At 41.3% G+C, this 19,835-nt stretch overlaps 1 protein-coding gene across 1 annotated transcript in view; it reads right to left on the bottom strand.

The window, feature by feature from the left end:
• Positions 1-2,133: 2,133 nt before the first annotated feature.
• LOC117593964 (butyrophilin subfamily 1 member A1-like) overlaps positions 2,134-19,835 on the bottom strand; it is a gene marked incomplete at its 3' end in the record, with an annotated part of 32,148 nt that continues 14,446 nt past the window's right edge. The window contains exons 2-3 of the mRNA XM_034290769.1: positions 2,923-3,267; positions 2,134-2,417 (exon numbers count right to left, since the gene is read on the bottom strand). Of these exons, the coding sequence (XP_034146660.1) occupies positions 2,134-2,417; positions 2,923-3,267 (629 nt within the window). The remainder of the gene's footprint in view (positions 2,418-2,922; positions 3,268-19,835) is intronic.

Raw genomic sequence — 19,835 nt, forward strand, 5'->3', positions numbered from 1 at the left:
TGCGGTTCTCTCACATGGAAAAGATCACTCTTCAATAGGGGGGATGGTGAATATTGTAAATAAGTATTGGTACACACAGGGCTTTATGAATTATGCTCAACATTTTTGTTCAAAATGCCTAGTGTGTTTGAGGATTAATATAGGCCGGGGACAAGCAGTCCCCCAGTCCAGCCATCCTCCCCCTGATGGCCCCTTTGATCATGTGATGATGGATTTTATTGAGTTGAACCCCTGCGAGGGAAAGAAGTACTGTGTTGTGTTTGTTGATATGTTTTCTAAATGGGTTGAGGCTTTCCCGGCTGGGAAGGCTGATGCAACAGCAGTTGATAAGACATTATTGACTGAAATCATACCCAGATGGGGTATTCCTAAGGGTAGGGTAGACCGGCTATGATATGTCCCATAACAGACCACCTGACCACCCCAAGGGTAGACCCACTATGATATGTCCCATAACAGACCACCTGACCAGCCCAAGGGTACACCCACTATGATATGTCCCATAACAGACCACCTGACCACCCCAAGGGTAGACCCACTATGATATGTCCCATAACACACCACCTGACCACCCCAAGGGTAAACCCACTATGATATGTCCCATAACAGAGCACCTGACCAGCCAAAGGGTAGACCCGCTATGATATGTCCCATAACACACCACCTGACCAGCCCAAGGGTAGACCCACTATGTTGCACATAACATTTGCACATACCACATTGGTTCCCACTGAACTATTTTAGTTTTTTTCAAATGTTTACAAAAAATGCCATATACACCTTGAAATTGCTGCAACTTTTGTAGAAAATTATAGTTTCTATCCCATTTAAAATGGTCTTGTAATTTCCACCATGAGAGCATTCTAATCAACTATAAATTGAGAACAGCTGAACAGCAGTAGTTTTCTAGTCAGTTACTAGTCATGGCTAAAAACAGAAATAGTTACGTTATTCATTTGTATCTCCAGCACAATGTCTCACCGTGTTTTGTCAAGGTACAATCAAATACATTAAAAACAAGACAGCTGAAAAGGGATTTACATCCACAACAGTTTTTTTTCTTCCAAAGGAACCTGGACAACTTGTTAGAATTCATGGTATCATGGACCCCATCAAGTAACAGAAGACATTAAATCAAAACCTGAATACTTACAACCACATCCAAGTTTATGAACACCCCTACTGACAATGACCAATCAGATGGAAGAGGATGAACACCCCTACCTACAGTGACCAGTCAGATGGAAGAGGATGAACACCCTTACCTACAGTGACTAATCAGATGGAAGAGAGCACAATGCCCAATTGTGCTGAAAGGGATTTATTTTTACGGGCAGCCAGGGAATTTGTGAACATGCCTACACCTTCATTTACTATATGAAAGAGAGGGAAGTATAAACACAACCTACTTTAGCTCATCTCATAACAAGCCTCCAGACTCTACAAACAGTAAATAATTGACCACACCTGGAACACGAACCTCTGTCAACCAGTCAATCAATCAATCAATCAAATGTATTTATAAAGCGCTTTTTACAACAGCAGTTGTCACAAAGTGCTTTACAGAGACACCCGGCCTTAATCCCCAAGGAGCAAACAACAGTAGTGTTGAATTTTAGTGGCTAGGAAAAACTCCCTAAGAAGGTTGAATTTTAGGAAGAAACCTAGAGAGGACCCAGGCTCAGAGGGGTGACCAGTCCTCTTCTGGCTGTGCCGGGTGAGATATTAAGAGTCCAATTGGAATAATAAATTTCTCTGGGCTAAATCCAGAGTCTATTTGATTTTAGACTAGGTCAGAAGTATGAACAGGTGGACAAGGACAGGGACAGCAACGGGCCCCCCAAACCAGGTAATCCGCAGGTGTGGACCAGGACCTCATCTCCTTCTAAAATTTTAAACTGGAGGAAACTGAGAAAAGTTAGTAGTACATCCCTCATAGTCTGGTCTAACAAGGTGTCTGGTATTCAGGTTAACTAATGAAGACCTCACCTGGGACATGAATCTCTGTCCACTAGTCTGGTCTAACAAGGTGTCTGGTATTCAGGTTAACTAATGAAGACCTCACCTGGGACATGAATCTCTGTCCACTAGTCTGGTCTAACAAGGTGTCTGGTATTCAGGTTAACTAATGAAGACCTCACCTGGGACATTAATCTCTGTCTCCATCTTGTGGTTGATCTTCTGCTGTTGAACTCTACATGTGAACATGTCAGTCTTCTGGACGGTCACATGTCCTCTCACAGTGTATCGACCCTCTGAGTCTGTCTCTGTCTCTGTAGATCCATCAGGGAGGATGTTTCCATCACTGTCCACCCAGGTCATCTCAGGTTTAGGGAACCAGCCTCCAGAATCACACTTCAGGACCACCCCATAGTCTTTAGGTCCCACAACAGAGATGACTGGCTGAGATACAGCTCCTACACAGATAGAGTTCAATGAGATACAACACCTACAGATACAATAGAGATCACTGAGATACAACACCTACACAGATAAAATAGAGATCACTGAGATACAACACCTACAAAGATTCAATAGAAATCATTGAGATACAACACCTACAGATACAATAGAGATCACTGACATACAACACCTACAGATAGAATAGAAATTACGATGAGACCACTCCCATCAGGATAGAAATGTTTCACCATAGGTCACAGATGATCATAACTTGGTATTTATTTGCAGTGATCCTTCCCTCTAAAGGCACAAGTGGACCCAAACCATGGCCGGAAATAGAGCCTCTCATTTAGGTTTCCCTTTAATTTGTCAACAGCCAGTATCTCACCTCATAAGGTGTAATATATGAGTGAAATGTCTTTAATCTCTTGCCTATTCCATCGTACATTTTGTTTGCAATCATTATATCTTTGGTCTGGTCATCAAACTGATGGAGCAGTATGATCAATGTTGACTTACCAACATCTAGTTGAATTTCTGCTTCCTTAACACCACCCAGTGATGGAACCGAACATCTGTAAATTCCAGCATCAGAGAGTTTCACTCTTGACAGTTTTAAGGAGATGTTGCCCTTCTTCAGTTCTTCTTCTTTACTAAGTGACGTCCTTCCTTTGTAGGATGGATTCTGGTCCGCATTGGAGACACGTTTGTTACGGTACAAATGCACCTGGTCAAGTATTAGGTCTGGTCGGGTCCACAATACTGATTGATCAACAGCACTGGAGGCTGGTTTCAAAGAGCAAAGGAGGATGACATCATCACCAGTTAAGGCAACAACTGGCTCAGTCTGACCAACAAGTTCAACTGTAACAGAATAAGAGAGATTACATTAAAAGACAGCCTGTATGGTGACACAATCACACACAAACACACTTGCCATACAGATCAGTTTTTGGAGGACTGTGGATAATTCTTAAATATTTTGAGTGAATGAAGCAATTCCCAATTCCCCCAACTCCAAGTTCAACATAAGTTATAGGTATTTTATTTTGGTTCTGAGTTAGAACTAAATATGCACATGCATGAGCTTGTCTGAAGCCCTGTCAGATTATTGCCAGTTTTGGAAGCTCAGACAGAAAATGTCATACATAAGTTTAACCATTTATTGGAGAAAGATGAACAACAGTCTTCAATTTTCACAGCTTTCTCATATATTCAAATATAGTGATTCAGTGCTGCTATTGCTTTGGTCTGAAACTGTGTGATAACCACACCCCAACCATTTGAATATACCAAATGGAAATGTGTCATTATGAATAAATGTGGCATCATGAAATAGAAGTCCACAGAAAAAATGCCACATTTATTTATTTCAAGTGACATTTATTTCATGATGACATTTCCATTTGGTATAGTCAAATGAATGACCAAAGCAACAGCAGCACTGAACCACTGAATTAGAATATATATTTTATTGACCTATATGGCATTCCATACAGTGCAACATGTGGGGGTGCTCTCGGAACAACTTGAATGTGGTGTGAGGTTTCTTAGCCAGATGATTAAAAAGCTTATTGAATTAACTTTGAGGTATGTCATTTATTGACGGTCCCTACCCTTTAGCAGACCACTGTGTTCGATACACCAGGATATAGAGTGAGTGGGTCTGTGAAAACAAGACCTGAAGGGTGTACTACGAAGCGAGGTAACTGGCTTATCCAGGCAACTTCATTAGTAACTTTGTGACATCCGGTGTTACTTCCAATTAATCCATACTCCAAAAGGTAGTACTAAGAGGTATGCTGTCATGGCAATTTACGCTGCATCTCTAAACTTCTCAGAGCAGATTACATTGTGGGCCCCTCCGCCCACAATCTCGTTGTGGAAAACTACAGCACATCTGATAGACCCACTTGACATTGGTGCATGGATTATGAGAGGCTCACTCCACAGGGCGAGGGTGTTTAGAGCAAGGCTGTAGCCATGGAGTCAACATTTGGGGGGACCAAATCAGCCGGGGGTCAGAATTCTTAAATCAAATATTCATAAGACTCTTAACCATAAATATTTACACAATCTGATATTACCCTGTCGTTGTTGTTCCTATAACATCATAATTTATGTTGCTCTAGGATCATCATTGCCACTGACCTGTATTTAGTTGGTTACCCCAGTCCAAAGACAGAATATTCCCCTGCCCTCCACCCTTTGACCTAAACCTAACCTCAGAGACCTGTGCCTAAACCTAACCTCAGTGGTACCTGTGCCTAAACCTAACCTCAGTTGTGCCAACATTAATTATGATGTTGTAGGAACAATTCCAACACGGCGATATCAGGTGAGTCATCCATATTTGCTCCTTTTCTCACTCACCTCAATGTCACCTGCTCTCCCTGGCCTGTTGGCATCCTCATGGCCTCTCTCTCTCTACTCTGAACCCACCAGAGTGAACATGAAATAAACACTATCGGTAAACACGTTGTGTTCCTTGCCGTGATGTTCAGGAATGGGTTACTAACCATTTCTGATCTGAATGGCAATGATTATTATCAATAAACATTGACTCGCCTCTTGTGCTAATGTATATTTATCATCTGACTGGTACTCAGAGGTTTTTCTCACTGCTCTCAGATTACTTTTGTTTTCTGAGGTTGCCCAAAAAACTGATGAATGTCACAGCCACACTTCCTCTTACTCATGATGACCCTCACTGTGAATGAAAGCTGGCTAATAAAACTGCACATTAATGATACAAACACTAATAATGCAATTTATCTTAAGCAAATACAACTATACAGAATACTATACGAATATGCAATCAATGAAAACAACTACTGCCTGCATAAATGACACATGCAGCGCAACATAAATGATTATAATTTTGTGGTACTTGTTGTGGACATTTCTTTATACAATGTATTCTCACTGAGTAAAGGACTGAGTCCCACTGTTTAGATAGGTAGAGGCATGTGGGGGATCTGGTATTTGCATAGGGGGCATCTATTGTCTGTCCAGATGCGGATCAATGGGTTTTAGGACAGGATAGGAGAAGATACACAACAGGGGGAGTAAGGTCAGTTGGCCCCTTTGGGTAAACACAACAGTAAACATTATGGCAGGAAGGATAAGGAGGGGGAAGATAGCATTTGACTTGTGTGATAGAACAAAGGGAATATGTGTGTGAAGTTGTTTGGAAGGCGTAGGCTACAGTGTGTAGACAGTGTGGAGTGATGGAAGCTTTGGGAAAGTTCGTGTGGAGTATATTGATCTGTGTTGTAGTTTTTTTGCTCAGGTTAGATGGCTCGTTCTCCTCTGATCGCCCGTCACCCCACCCCGCGGAGTTCAGCTGGACCGATCGGTGGGTCTCCTTGGAGGCCCGCTCAGGACACTGCATCGTTGGAGTCAGAACGTGGCCAAGCTCTGTGGACCTTTTCGTTGTGAACGTAGAAATGCTGTGGGCCGCTGGAGGCCGTTTTCTGCTCCGCTTTGGAAGTATTGAGCATGTCTACGCGTTTCAAGAAAAGTTCCAAAAGTGGGGAGTTGTACACGCCAGGTGTATACATCCGTAATCTCCAGTGTTTGCAGCTGAGACCAAAGAAGACTACAGATTGAGGTTGAGGAAGAGAGTGTGCTAACCGCTACGTTTAAAGTTATGAAGCTACCGCTAGACATTCGACTGGACATTGGATTTGGGAAGATGCCTGTGCGAATCAAGACAACGGCTCTACAGACGTATTGTTCCCTCAAGAATAGAGACAGTTTCGGCTTCTCTTTGGCCTCGCCATGAGCGATCCAACGGGAACACGCAGGAACGCTGAACCGCCTGAGGGAGGTGTGCGGACGGTCAGACAAGAGACGGACCAGAGGGAGCATCGACCGGTGAGATCATTCCTTAATACAGTTTTCATATGCTTTAGTAAACAATGTGGTTGGTTTTTGTAAGTCAGATTTGATGGTTTTGTGGAAGTTGATAGATGGATTTGAGAAAGTATGGTGACTAGAAGTAATTTTTTGAGTATTGCAGTCAGGGCGGCTGTAGTTAGAAACATGTCGTTTTTGTTCCGTGTCCTGACACCCATTCCCGTGAAGCAAACCTATTGCGTTGCAATTGGTGCTGGATTATAAGCAGCTGGACTGCGTGATGGAGTATAGCGTGCTCCTGTATATAATGGTTTTGGATGTTGAAGTGTGGTGTTTTGGTTAATAGCGACTGTAGTTAGGCCTGACAACCATTCCTATGCAGCTAACCTATTGCGTTGCGATTAGTGCTGGATTATAAGCGGTTGGACTGCTTGAACATCTGCAATTTAGGTTGGACTTAAATATGCAATTGAGATTGGATCTCATACTCTCAGTGCCTGTAGAAGGGAGTAGGGATTGCTCCTGTAAATTGCCGCAATTGTTGGTCAGCTTATGGTTTGGATCAGTAGTTATGCTACAGAAGTTGTATATGCACGCGCCACTTGTGTTTGTTCTGTATGTGGTTATGGCCCGAGTCACGGGCATTTGTCATTGTCTGGTTGTGGTCGGTCTAGTAAATGCATTTGTCCATTTTGGTATTCCCTGTGCACGAGGGATCTGATTGGCTGCATTGTATATTCCTTGATAGAATATTGGATCTCGTTTACCAGGTTGGTGTTAACTTGGAAGTTTTGTAATCGCAATGTTTTGTCTTGTTTGGTGTGCGTTTGGGCGAACGCTTACATTGCGTTGTTAATATGGTTCTTTGGGGAGGCCTACTCTTTCGGCTTTTCCCTTTGTGCTGAAATTGCGAAATTGAATTTGCCTGATGGCTGGCACACGTGGGAGTGTTAGCCTGCTAACTTAGGTGTTTAAGAGAATATTGTCCGAAATATAATTAGAGGGATAGCTTGGAAATTGGTATAATGATGATTCTGTGATTTGGTAAAATATGGTCTCGTGGTTTGGTAATGAGGGGTTAAAATAGTGTTTTCTCTCTCCTTGTATGGAGTGGGATGCAGACGATAGTGAAGGTTTTTAGTATTAAGATAACACGCTGTTTCCAATGAAAACTAGATTCAGCAAATATAGTCATAGCCTGCAAAAGAGGGTAAAATGACTACGGCCTGTTTATTCCCCAAATAGCCAAAGTCAGTTTATTCCCCGTTTAAATTAACCCGTAAAATTAGACGTCCTATTTTAAATGCTAAATTGAGTTTGGTTAAATAAAGGTGTTTTCCAACGATAACTGGGATAATACTTGTGTTTTTAAAACCAGCGCCTGCTACTTGTTCATGGAATGTATATTCTGGAATGGTACATTAGTGAACAAATAGGGTATTGATGTAACGGTGTTTAAGGCTACATTGAGTTTCCTTTGGATTACTTATTGTACCTTGATTATAGTGACGTCATAAATCTGTTTTCTGCCTGGATTGCCATTCTTAAGAGTTTCTTAATTTCCACCATAATGTTGAGTTGTTGTAGTGATAATGATAAAAATATTAGATAGGTTGGACACTAAATCTAAAATCTTCAGTTAACGAACGATGTAGGCTAAATTGATAGGATAGTCTGAGGACCAAAACGAACATTTGGCCTATTTAATGGCCTACCATAAATGGGTGGAGCTCAGAGTAGCAACCTTTCCCATTACATCAAGGTAGCATATTACTAAGGGTTAAATTTGAGTGTTCAGCCTGTTCTCACCCGTGGTAATTTTACCAACACAAGCATGTTCAGTTTTGGGATGATAAAACATTGTGAAAACTGAGTAAGTTTTCCTTTTGGTTGCTTTAATGTTTACATTTTATGGTTTCAAATCAAATTGTAGTAAGGGTGGAGACCTTGAGTCATCCAACATTGTTAATTGCTAGAACAAATTCGATGTCTTTGCATGAGATATGCGTGAAAGTAGCGATTTTGGCTGACCGCCACTATTTTGAATGACATAGACATACATCTAAAATTAAGTAAATTCCCTAGACTTTAGGAGGTAAATTGAGTCATGGCGTTTGTTGGTCTCAACTTAGTTTGGCCGTTGCCTGTGGAAATGCAAATTTTGATATGCTACTTTGGGAGTTCCTTCACACGAGCGACCGTGTGTGTGGTACAGTTTTTTTATTTCCTTTGAGGATGTTTTTCTTATTTTCGGTTGTTTTGGTTGGATTTTCAGTTTGCAACCTTTTATTGAATGCATGTTAGAATTTTCTTTTCATTTTGGTCCGGTAATGGTTCTGCTTTCACTTTGAGTCATTTTCGTTGACTCTGTCTTGAAAGCAGGGGGGATTGTATGAAATGATTATCTATAGTGGAAAAGAGTTGAACTTAGAGTTCAAGGCAAATTAAATAGGTACTTAAAGAAGTTACGTGAATAATCTAGTTTGTCAAATTGGGTTTTTGAAAAGTATGTTTCATGCGAAATCTAACATGGTTATGGTTGAGTGGAATACATCTTACCATTTTGAAATGGTTTAGCTAAGCAATAACTAATTTGATGGGTGTGTTACTGTTCATTTAGTTTAATATTTGATTAGAAGTAATCTTATTAATCTTATGCATTATGGAATAAGTGGGTAAAAAGGTGCAGGGAGCACATTTTGTTATTTCTTACATGTTTACTAGATTTTGCCATGTTTTAATTGATATTGAGAAAATAATTCTGCATCAAGTTATATTTCTGGAAAACCAAGTTGAGAAGTCTTACATAGTCTAAAATTGTAAAGAGGGGTACAGACCCCCTGGAGCACTCCACTCACTGACACAAAAAAAAACAGTTTGAGATGGATTTTAACTTGTTTGGACTCTTTAGAAGAGAAACAGACATTATCAAAATTGGATATTCTAATTTAATTTCTGTCCTAGTAAGCAATCATTGGAAAGTTAATGGTTAACAGAGGTTTCTTTGAGGTGAATGAAGAGAACAAGTTTGTTTCACTATTGTCTGGCCTGGGTTGTTTCTCAAGATAACAACAGTGTCCCTTATTGATAAGGTGACCATTCTTCAAGACCAGGGTCTACTATCCTTAGGTTAATAGACCACCCCCCACTCCAGTGAGAGCCCTGGGGGACAGGGAGTAAAAAGGGGGGGTCATGATTTATGACAGGATTTCAGAGTGTGTTTGATGTGCTAGGATAATAAGAATAGATTTAGAGACATTCACACTGAGTTTCATCTTGTAGAGAAATTAGGCTAAATAACAGTTATGTTAGTTGACCTTCAAGATGGTGTGAAATGTTTTGATTTGAAATAAGGTATTTTATCCTTTATGTGAAACAATGGTGAATTTGATTGTAGTTCTGATACAACACAATCAGATGTAAATTATATAGATGAACTGAGAATTGTTCATGAACTGCTCTTAGAGAGTGGTACTTCAATGTAAGCAAACTATATTAACTGATGAGTTTTTGGAACAGTAATGAGATATGTGAAATTGTGTTCTTCTGTTCTTTGTGTTGGTTGTTAAACCAACTATAGAAAAGAGTGGAATTGTTATTTTGCTACACTAGCAGAACAGAAGCACCAGAGATGTTAATGTTTTAACGATACTGTTATTGATTTCAACTGTTCTACTCTATTTGGAGAAAAGAAGTAGAGAGATATTGGAAATATAGGGTTTGAGTGTTTGATAGTGTGTGACTCTAATGTATCAGCGAGATGCAACAAGCTAACGTGATGGACATATGTGATGATGTACTGTGCAGTTGGAACTAATCTTCTCAAGGATAATTCACACATTCAGATACAGAACACTTGAAAGCGATTCGGCAACAGAGGACTTGCTGGAGCCCAGAGAGAGACTGAGCTTGGCTTAAAAGGACAACTGTGAGGTGGCTGAGAGGTGATGGATCTGTCAGACACACAGACAGACTGTCCTACAGCTGAGAGAGGAGTCTACTCTGGAGCGCTGCACGTCTAGGAGAGAGGAACCTGGGGTCGACGACACGCTACAGGAGGATTTCATTGTTTAAAGGTTAGACACAGGGAATTGAAGTCACTGAGGGAAAAGTGAATTTTCTGGTGCTAGTAACCAGCCACTTTCTACATGGCCTTTAGCTCTAGAGCCTTTGGCTAAAACTGGTCATCTTGGAGTTCACAATGGAGAACACACAGATTCTCCTGGCCTGGCTGATGAAGCAGCTAGAATGGAGACAACCAGAGCTGTGTCGGCATCTGAGCTATGAAGGACAACACCTTGGAATATACATCTGACTTTTTCGTTCTGTTACATCGACCTGCCAAAGAAATGGTTCATAACTGACTGTCTGACGTTTGGAGGAGCAGAACATTTGTGATGACTTTGGAAGTACATCTAAATGGAACCATGGAGAGGACTTTTCAGTGAATCGAGCAATTGGCATGAGAGGACTTTGTAACAGTGATAAATTGAAGGATGCATTCAGTGATAGGTGTTTATGATGATTTTAACATTAAAAAAAGGTTTTGCTGTTATGATGTTATGATTCTGTTTGATGACAATGTGTGATCTTGGATTTTGTACAGAAGGTAATGATCTAGAAGAATGTAAAGGAGGATCCAGGCATTTCGGATTTGTTCAGTTCTCTAATCACTAAGGGTAATAATATTGACTGGGTCATGTTGTTAAAGAGTACTGTTTTGTTGCAGTCCACATCCTAATGAGTGAACTGTTTAAGGTTTGATACCAAGGTTTGACATGGTATGAAGAGGATGGATTGTTGTGGAAATGTCTTTATACAATGTATTCTCACTGAGTAAAGGACTGTGTGGGATCTGGTATTTGCATAGGGGGCATCTATTGTCTGTCCAGATGCAGATCAATGGGTTTTAGGACAGGATAGGAGAAGATACACTTTAGAAATTGCCATCACATACTGCAGAACAATACTCTTGGAAAAGTTATTGCATGAAACTACATGAATTTCTCTCTAAATGTTAGAAAAAGTGACAGTTTGGTAACACTCATATTACAATCTAGTTTTCCACTTTTTTACAACACTTGAAAGTAGCTTAAGAAAAAGCGAGACAGTACAATGTTTGACATTGATTGTACCTACCGACAACGGTCGAGCAACTGGGGTACGGCAACAGAACTTGGACAAGCCATAAGCAGAACTGCAGTAAATCATACAACAAGAACCTGTAGTAATAACAAGAAACCAGGCAAGCCTAGTTCAACCTGCCGGAAAAAAAAGGGTTGATCGTGGCTGGCCTCTCAAGAATCGGTCACCCATGCGAAAGGCAGTGTCATTAACCAATACGCCCCCAAACTGCACATTTGCCAGGTGTCAGTATAGCTTCTTGACATTATATAATGTTGTCACTCATTAACATTACGTTACGTTTGAATATTTTGTTAGACACCATTAACTATTGTGTTAAACTGAGTAACGTTTCTTATTAAGTTTACCTCCACCACAAATAGCATCTATTAACTGTATGACTTTTGCCACTGGCCGTTTTAACAGCTTATTAGCAAGTAATATGGCGCTAAATCAATCAATCAATCAATCAAATGTATTTATAAAGCCCTTTTTACAACAGCAGTTGTCACAAAGTGCTTTACAGAGACACCTGGCCTTAAACCCCAAGGAGCAAACAACAGTAGTGCTGAATTTCAGTGGCTAGGAAAAACTCCCTAAGAAGGTTGAATATTAGGAAGAAACCTAGAGAGGACCCAGGCTCAGAGGGGTGACCAGTCCTCTTCTGGCTGTGCCGGGTGAGATATTAAGAGTCCAATTGGAATAATAAATAAATTTCTCTGGGCTAAATCCAGAGTCTATTTGATTTTAGACTAGGTCAGAAGTATGACCAGGTGGACAAGGACAGGGACAGCAACGGGCCCCCCAAACCAGGTAATCCGCAGGTGTGGACCAGGACCTCATCTCCTCCTAAAATGTAAAACTGGAGGAGACTGAGAAAAGTTAGTAGTACATCCCTCATATCCCCCAGCACAATAATATAGCAGCGTAACACCTTGGAACTGAGACGGGGGGGGTCCGGTGACACTGTGGCCCTACCCGGAGGAGGCCCCGGACAGGGCCCAACAGGCAGGAAATCAATCCAACCACATTGCCAGGCATCAACCAAAGGGACACCCACCAATCGCTACCACCCTGAATGGGGGCCGAGTATTGCTAGCAGCGTACAGCCCAATTGCACAAGTGCGCAACAGAGAGTCAACAACAAGCCAGTGACTTTTCCCCCGAAAGGCATTGGAGGGAGGGCATCCCAGTGGCGACGAGAGCCCACCTGGCAAGACAGCAAGGGTGGACAGTATCAAGCCTACTGGTCACCTTCACGCCCCCGGGCCAGGCTACACCTAATTATAAACCGTGCTGTAGAGATGAGTTTTTAGTAGACACTTGAAAGTTTGCACTGAGTTTGCATTTCTAACCTTAATTGGCAGATCATTCCACAGGAGTGGAGCTCTATGAGAAAAGGCCCTGCCGCCAATTGTTTGTTTAGAAATTCTAGGTACAATTAAAAGGCCTGCGTCTTGCGATCTAAGGTTACGTGTAGGTATATATGGCTGGATCATTTCAGCAAGGTAAGTAGGAGCAAGTCCATGTATTGATTTATAGGTTAAGAGTAAAACCTTAAAATCAGCACTAACCCTAACAGGCAGCCAATGTAAGGATGCCAGGACAGGAGTAATGTGTTCAAATTTTTTTGTTCTAGTTAGGATTCTAGCAGCTGTGTGCAGCACTAATTGAAGTTTATTTATTAATTTGTCTGGATAACCAGAGATAAGAGCATTGCAGTAATCTAATCTAGAAGTAACGAAAGCATGGATTAATTTTTCTGCATCAGTTTTTGATAGGAAGTTTCTAATTTTTGCGATGTTTCGAAGATGAAAATAAGCAACTCTTGAGACATATTTTATATGTTCTTCAAAGGAGAGGTCAGGGTCAAGGGTAACGCCAAGGTTTTTTACAGTTTTTTGGGATACGACCATGCAGCCGTCGAGGTTCACAGTGAGATCTGCTAACAACGCTATTTGTTTTTTTGGGTCCTAAAAGGAGCATTTCTGTTTTATTTGAGTTTAAGAGCAAGAAATTCTCTGTCATCCACTTCCTAATATCTGAAACGCATGCTTCCAAAATAGCTAATTTAGGGGCTTCTCCATGCTTCATTGAAATATATAACTGTGTGTCATCAGCATAACAGTGAAAGTTAATATTGTGATTTCGGATTACATCGCCCAGAGGGAGCATGTATAGTGAGAAAAGTAATGGGCCCAGAACCGAGCCTTGAGGAACTCCAAAGCATACCTTTGACTTGTCAGAGGATATGCCATCCACACTAACGAACTGATATCTTTCAGATAAATAAGATTTAAACCAGGCTAGAACATTCCCACGTAGCCCAATATTGGTTTCCAGTCTCTCTAAGAGAAGGGAGTGATCAATAGTGTCAAAAGCAGCACTAAGATCAAGAAGCAACAGGACGGATGCGGAACCTTTGTCTGAGGCCATTAGAAGGTCATTTGTTACCTTCACGAGTGCAGTCTCAGTACTATGATGGGATCTAAAACCAGACTGGAATATTTCATAAATGTTTTTTGTCTTTAGGAAGGCATTCAGTTGTTGGGAAACACATTTTTCTAAGATTTTTGAGAGGAACGGGAGGTTCGATATTGGCCTATAATTGTTTAATATGTCGGGATCTAGATTAGATTTTTTTAGAAGAGGCTTAATTTCCGCAATTTTTAGTGAGTTTGGTACGCATCCGGAGGAAAGGGAGCAATTAATTACGTTCAGCATTGGCTGACCTAGCACAGGAAATAACTCCTTAAGTAATTTTGTAGGAATCGGGTCTAGCTGAGAGTTTGTGGGTTTAGAATTCATTACAAATTTTGTCAATGTGTCGAGCGATACGGAATCAAAAAACTCAAGTGTCCCCATTGACACCTGATCAGGGAGGCTCCGGAAATTTTCCGGACAACCGAGATTTTTAGGACCATAACTATTTAGGGATTCAGTTATTTGTTTTCTAATGGTGACGATCTTTTCATCAAAGTAGTTCATGTATTCATTACAACTAAAGTGAAGACCCACTTTACATGCTAAGCTTTGCTTTTTTGTTAACTTTGCAACTGTATCAAAGAGAAATTTTGGATTGTTTTTGTTCGCCTCAATCAGGTTGGAGAAATAAGCTGATCGAGCAGACGTGAGTGATTTTCGGTATTGTACTGTACTGTCTATCCAGGCTAGTCTAAATACTTCCAACTTGGTGGAGCGCCACTTTCGCTCCAATTTTCTGGAGGCTTGCTTAAGTGCTCTAGTATTGTCGGTGTACCAAGGAGCAAGTTTCTTGTTGCGTATTTCTTTAGTTTTTAGTGGTGCAACTATGTCTAATGTATTTCGCAGTATTGAGTTTAGATCCTCGATTTGATCGTTAACAGATTTATTTACTCTGTCATTTAAGAGCGAACTAGTAAGAATATCAAGGAATTTATTTGTAATCCGAGAATTTATAGTACGGCTTTTGAAACTCATTGTTTGGGGGGCAAGTGAATTTCTTGTTTTAACGGTAAATGTAATAAGACAGTGATCCGATAATCCAGGATTTTGGGGGTAAATTATTAGATCTACAATATCTATTTCTCGTGACAGGACTAAATCTAAGGTATGATTGTGGCAATGTGTTGGACCTGAGACATGTTGGATGAAACCCATTGAGTCGATTATGGCTTGAAAGGCTTTTTGAAGAGGATCATGGGGGTTTTCCATATGGATATTGAAATCGCCAAAAATTAGAATACTATCTGCCATGACTACAAGGTTAGACAAGAATTCTGGAAACTCATTGAGGAACAATGTGTATGGCCCGGGGGGCCTATAAATAGTAGCTATGTAAAATGATTTATCGGCCTGGTTAACTTTCATGAGTAAAACTTCGAAAGAATGAAACTCTGTGATATGTTTGAGAGTAAGTTTATATTTACTGTCATAAATATTAGCGACACCCCCTCCTTTTCGGGATGCACGAGGGATATGATCACTAGTATAGCCAGGAGGAGAGGCCTCATTTAAGGCAGTGAATTCTTTAGGCTTTAGCCACGTTTCACATAAACCAATAGCATCTAGTTTATGATCAGAGATTAATTCATTTACCGCAACTGCCTTTGGAGCAAGAGATCTAATATTTAGGAGTCCCATTTTGAGATGCGAAGTGATACAATTATTTTTATTTTTGACCGAGGTGGAGGAAGGCTTTATCTTAATAAGGTTGTTTTTGTTAGCACTACCTTGTTTAACTTTTCTCAGCCTGGAACGAGTCACAGTGGCAATAGGTAAAGCTGTACTAACTACTCTGGCTATGCTATTGACAGACTCCACTATGCTAGCAGGCTGGCTAACAGCCTGCAGCCTGACCTGCACCCTATCTCATGTTAAAGCTATAGGAGTGAGACTCCTGTCAATGTTCCTAGACAAAAGAAGAGCACCACTCCAGCTAGGATGGAGTCCGTCGCTCCTCAGCAGATCAGGCCTGGCCCTATTTCTGGGAGAGTCCCAAAAAGAAGGCCAGTTATCTACAAACTCTACCTCCTGCGACGGGCAGAACTCCGTTTTCAGCCAGCGATTGAGTTGCGCAAGTCTGCTGTAGAGCTCGTCACCACCCCTAGCTGGGAGGGGGCCAGAGACAATTACTCGATGCCGACACATCTTTCTAGCTAATTTACACGCTGATGCTATGTTCTGCTTCGTAACCTCTGACTGTTTCATCCTAACATCGTTGGTGCCAACGTGGATAACAATATCTCTGTACTCTCTATACTTGCCAGTTTTAGACTTCGCTAGCACCAACCCCAGATTTGCGGCTACGTCGGTGGCTCTGCCCCCCGGTAAACAATGTACGATCGCCGGCTGATTCTTTAGTCTAATACTGCGTGTGATGGAATCGCCAATGACTAAAGTTTTCAGTTTTTCAAGTCCACCGGTAGAACATGCCTGCCGACCATTCCCCTCCGAAGACGGCTCGGGTCTTGACTCCGACTCCAGTGGGGAAAACCTGTTCAAAGTCTCAGTTGGTTTTAGCAACGATTCAGGTTTAACTGGTCGACGGCATTTCTTCCCAGTGACCAAGAGAAAGTTATTGCCCGGCTGCAGGAGCTGTGCCGGGGGGCTAACAAAACTATCGTTTCTACCTGGTGGCACTGACGCAGATTTTTCTATTTCTACACTAGCATAATCCTTGCCTGGCATTTGCGTCAGAAGCCGAGCCTCTAACTCTGCTATCTTTAACTTAAGACGAACATTCTCCTCCGTGTTGTTGCTACAACAATTACAGTGAAAAGGCATTGTAATGATACTTAGCCTCGGGTGTTCAGGGGTGAGTAGTTCTGTTAATTATGTCCAAAAAGAGTCCCGGTGTAGAAAAGTTGGGTAAGAGGTCAACAGATAAATATTGCGTTGGTAAAACTCTAAAATAGAATTTTGACCAATTAGTTTATATCGAGTAAATTCGAAAAAGTTTGGCAGGTAGCCAGGTAGGTAACAGCAGGCAGGGTACAGCACGTCAACAATCCCACAATGCAGTTCGTCTCAGGAAAAAGCCTGATTCTAGGTGTGTGAGGTAAAAGCTATATGCTCTGAATTGGACAATACAACATGTGGATAATGACATTGTTTTACTACAATTTGATGAACAAACGAAGATCAAGGTTGTTTTTGGGACATCGGAATGAAAATTATTGAACGCCGAGTCACCTACATACAGTGGGGAGAACAAGTATTTGATACACTGCCGATTTTGCAGGTTTTCCTACTTACAAAGCATGTAGAGGTCTATAATTTTTATCATAGGTACACTGCAACTGTGAGAGATGGAATCTAAAACAAAAATCAAGAAAATCACATTGTATGATTTTTAAATAATTAGTTTGCATTTTATTGCATGACATAAGTATTTGATCACCTACCAACCAGTAAGAATTCCGGCTCTCACAGACCTGTTAGTTTTTCTTTAAGAAGCCCTCCTGTTCTCCACTCATTACCTGTATTAACTGCAACTGTTTGAACTTGTTACCTGTGTGGAATCTGAGCATTAACAATTACAATGTGAATGTACGTTTCATTGTAGGTGAATGTGCCTAGATAATCAGAACAACAGAAACCTCTCTGTTTAGATTCTCTTTCTGTAGGTTGCGCTCTACTAACCCCAGGAATGTTACATTGACCATTTGGCATGGGGGTTACTGTCTTGGAAACCTGATCTTTGCTAGGTAGACACCCTTCAATGCATGGATCAGCTTGTAACCAACATTACAGTGAGAAGAGATTGAGTTTGTGTAAGGAAGACCAGGTCTGTAACCTCATAAACAAGATTTTATAATGCTGCAATAAATAATATAATTTCACTCTCCCTTGACAAACGGGGAATTCGATAATTATTACAACCACTATACTAAACGGCCAATTTCTAACAACTGTATTAAAGACACCTATCCACACTCAATCAAACAGACTCCAACCTCTCCACAATGTCCAAGACCAGAGAGCTGTATAAAGATCAGGGATAAAATTGTAGACCTGCACAAGGCTGGGATGGGCTACAGGACAATAGGCAAGCAGCTTGGTGAGAAGGCAACAACTGTTGGCGCAGTTATTAGAAAATGGAAGAAGTTCAAGATGATGGTCAATCTCCCTCGGTCTGGGGCTCCATGCAAGATCTCACCTTGTGGGGCATCAATGATCATGAGGAAGGTGAGGGATCAGCCCAGAACTACACGGCAGGACCTGGTCAATGACCTGAAGAGAGCTGGCACCACAGTCTCAAAGAAAACCATTAGTAACACATTATGCCGTCATGGATTAAAATCCTGCAGCGCACGCAAGGTCCCCCTGCTCAAGCCAGCACATGTCCAGGCCCGTCTGAAGTTTGCCAATGACCATCTGGATGATCCAGAGGAGTAATGGGAGAAGGTCATGTGGTCTGATGAGACAAAAATAGAGCTTTTTGGTCTAAACTCCACTCGCCGTGTTTGGAGGAAGAAGGATGAGTACAACCCCAAGAACACCATCCCAACCGTGAAGCATGGAGGTGGAAACATCATTCTTTGGGGATGCTTTTCTGCAAAGGGTACAGGACGACTGCACCGTATTGAGGGGAGGATGGATGGGGCCATGTATCGCAAGATCTTGGCCAACAACCTCCTTCCCTCAGTAAGAGCATTGAAGATGGGTCGTGGCTGGGTCTTCCAGCATGACGACCCGAAACACACAGCCAGGACAACTAAGGAGTGGCTCCATAAGAAGCATCTCAAGGTCCTGGAGTGGCCTAGCCAGTCTCCAGACCTGAACCCAATAGAAAATCTTTGGAGGGAGCTGAAAGTCCGTATTGCCCAGCGACAGCCCCGAAACCTGAAGGATCTGGAGAAGGTCTGTATGGAGGAGTGGGCCAAAATCCCTGCTGCAGTGTGTGCAAACCTGGTCAAGAACTACAGGAAACGTATGATCTCTGTAATTGCAAACAAAGGTTTCTGTACCAAATATTAAGTTCTGCTTTTCTGATGTATCAAATACTTATGTCATGCAATAAATTGCAAATGAATTACTTAAAAATCATACAATGGGATTTTCTGGACTTCTACATGCTTTTTAAGTGGGAAAACCTGCAAAATCGGCAGTGTATCAAATACTTCTTCCCACTGTAGCTATGGGGAGTCCTGTTCTGCGTTGTTATAAATAGCTAAGTGTTGTTAGGTTAATGAGTAAGAATGTAATGACTGTTTTGTATTAAACAAGGTCTGTTTGCAATATTCTATTAACATTCAAATTATTTATTAACATTCAAATTCTTCAGTCAAAGTCACTGGTAGCTGAACACAAGTTCTAAACCATTGGCTGGAAAACAGGTTATAGAAACTGAGCTTGAAAAAAACAGCGTTGGCCTGAGATGAAATACCTGCAATAACCCTTGTTTCTTCATGTGTCCACAAGTTTCTTTGTTTATCCTCAAGTTCGGATGTTTCTTGCTTCTTCGTATATCAACAGTTGAACAGGTATGGTAACATCGTTAGCTAGCTTGTCTAAATTGTGTTTCTTAGTGTATCAACAAGTTGGAATGTTATAATATACATAATTATTCGTTTTAACCTTTATCAACTGATACGTAACATTAGCTAAATCGTGTTACAATGTGGATAACGTTACTTTTGGCAGTAACATTTATCTAGACTAGCTAAACCTGCACTTACAATTCCGTTACTGAGGTGTCTTGTGTATCCACATTGTTCTTAGCTAGCCTGTGTGTGTCTTATGCTGCCGGTTTTTTAAACCTCTTTTCTAAACTTTGCTTTCAGGTGATGATGTTTTCTGTAGTTTTGTTCCTGGAGGAGGATGACTGTGGCAGCAGTTCCACGCCTGTGGCTCAAAGGGGGACTTTGCTACTGGCCACCACACAGCATCACCAACAGGAGGTCCTTCAGCCAGGACAAGTTTGCCAGAACTTGTTCACCATCTGAAGACACCTGGGAGGCTGT

Source organism: Esox lucius, chromosome 24, assembly GCF_011004845.1.
Source record: "Esox lucius isolate fEsoLuc1 chromosome 24, fEsoLuc1.pri, whole genome shotgun sequence".
Classification (NCBI taxonomy): Eukaryota; Metazoa; Chordata; class Actinopteri; order Esociformes; family Esocidae; genus Esox; species Esox lucius.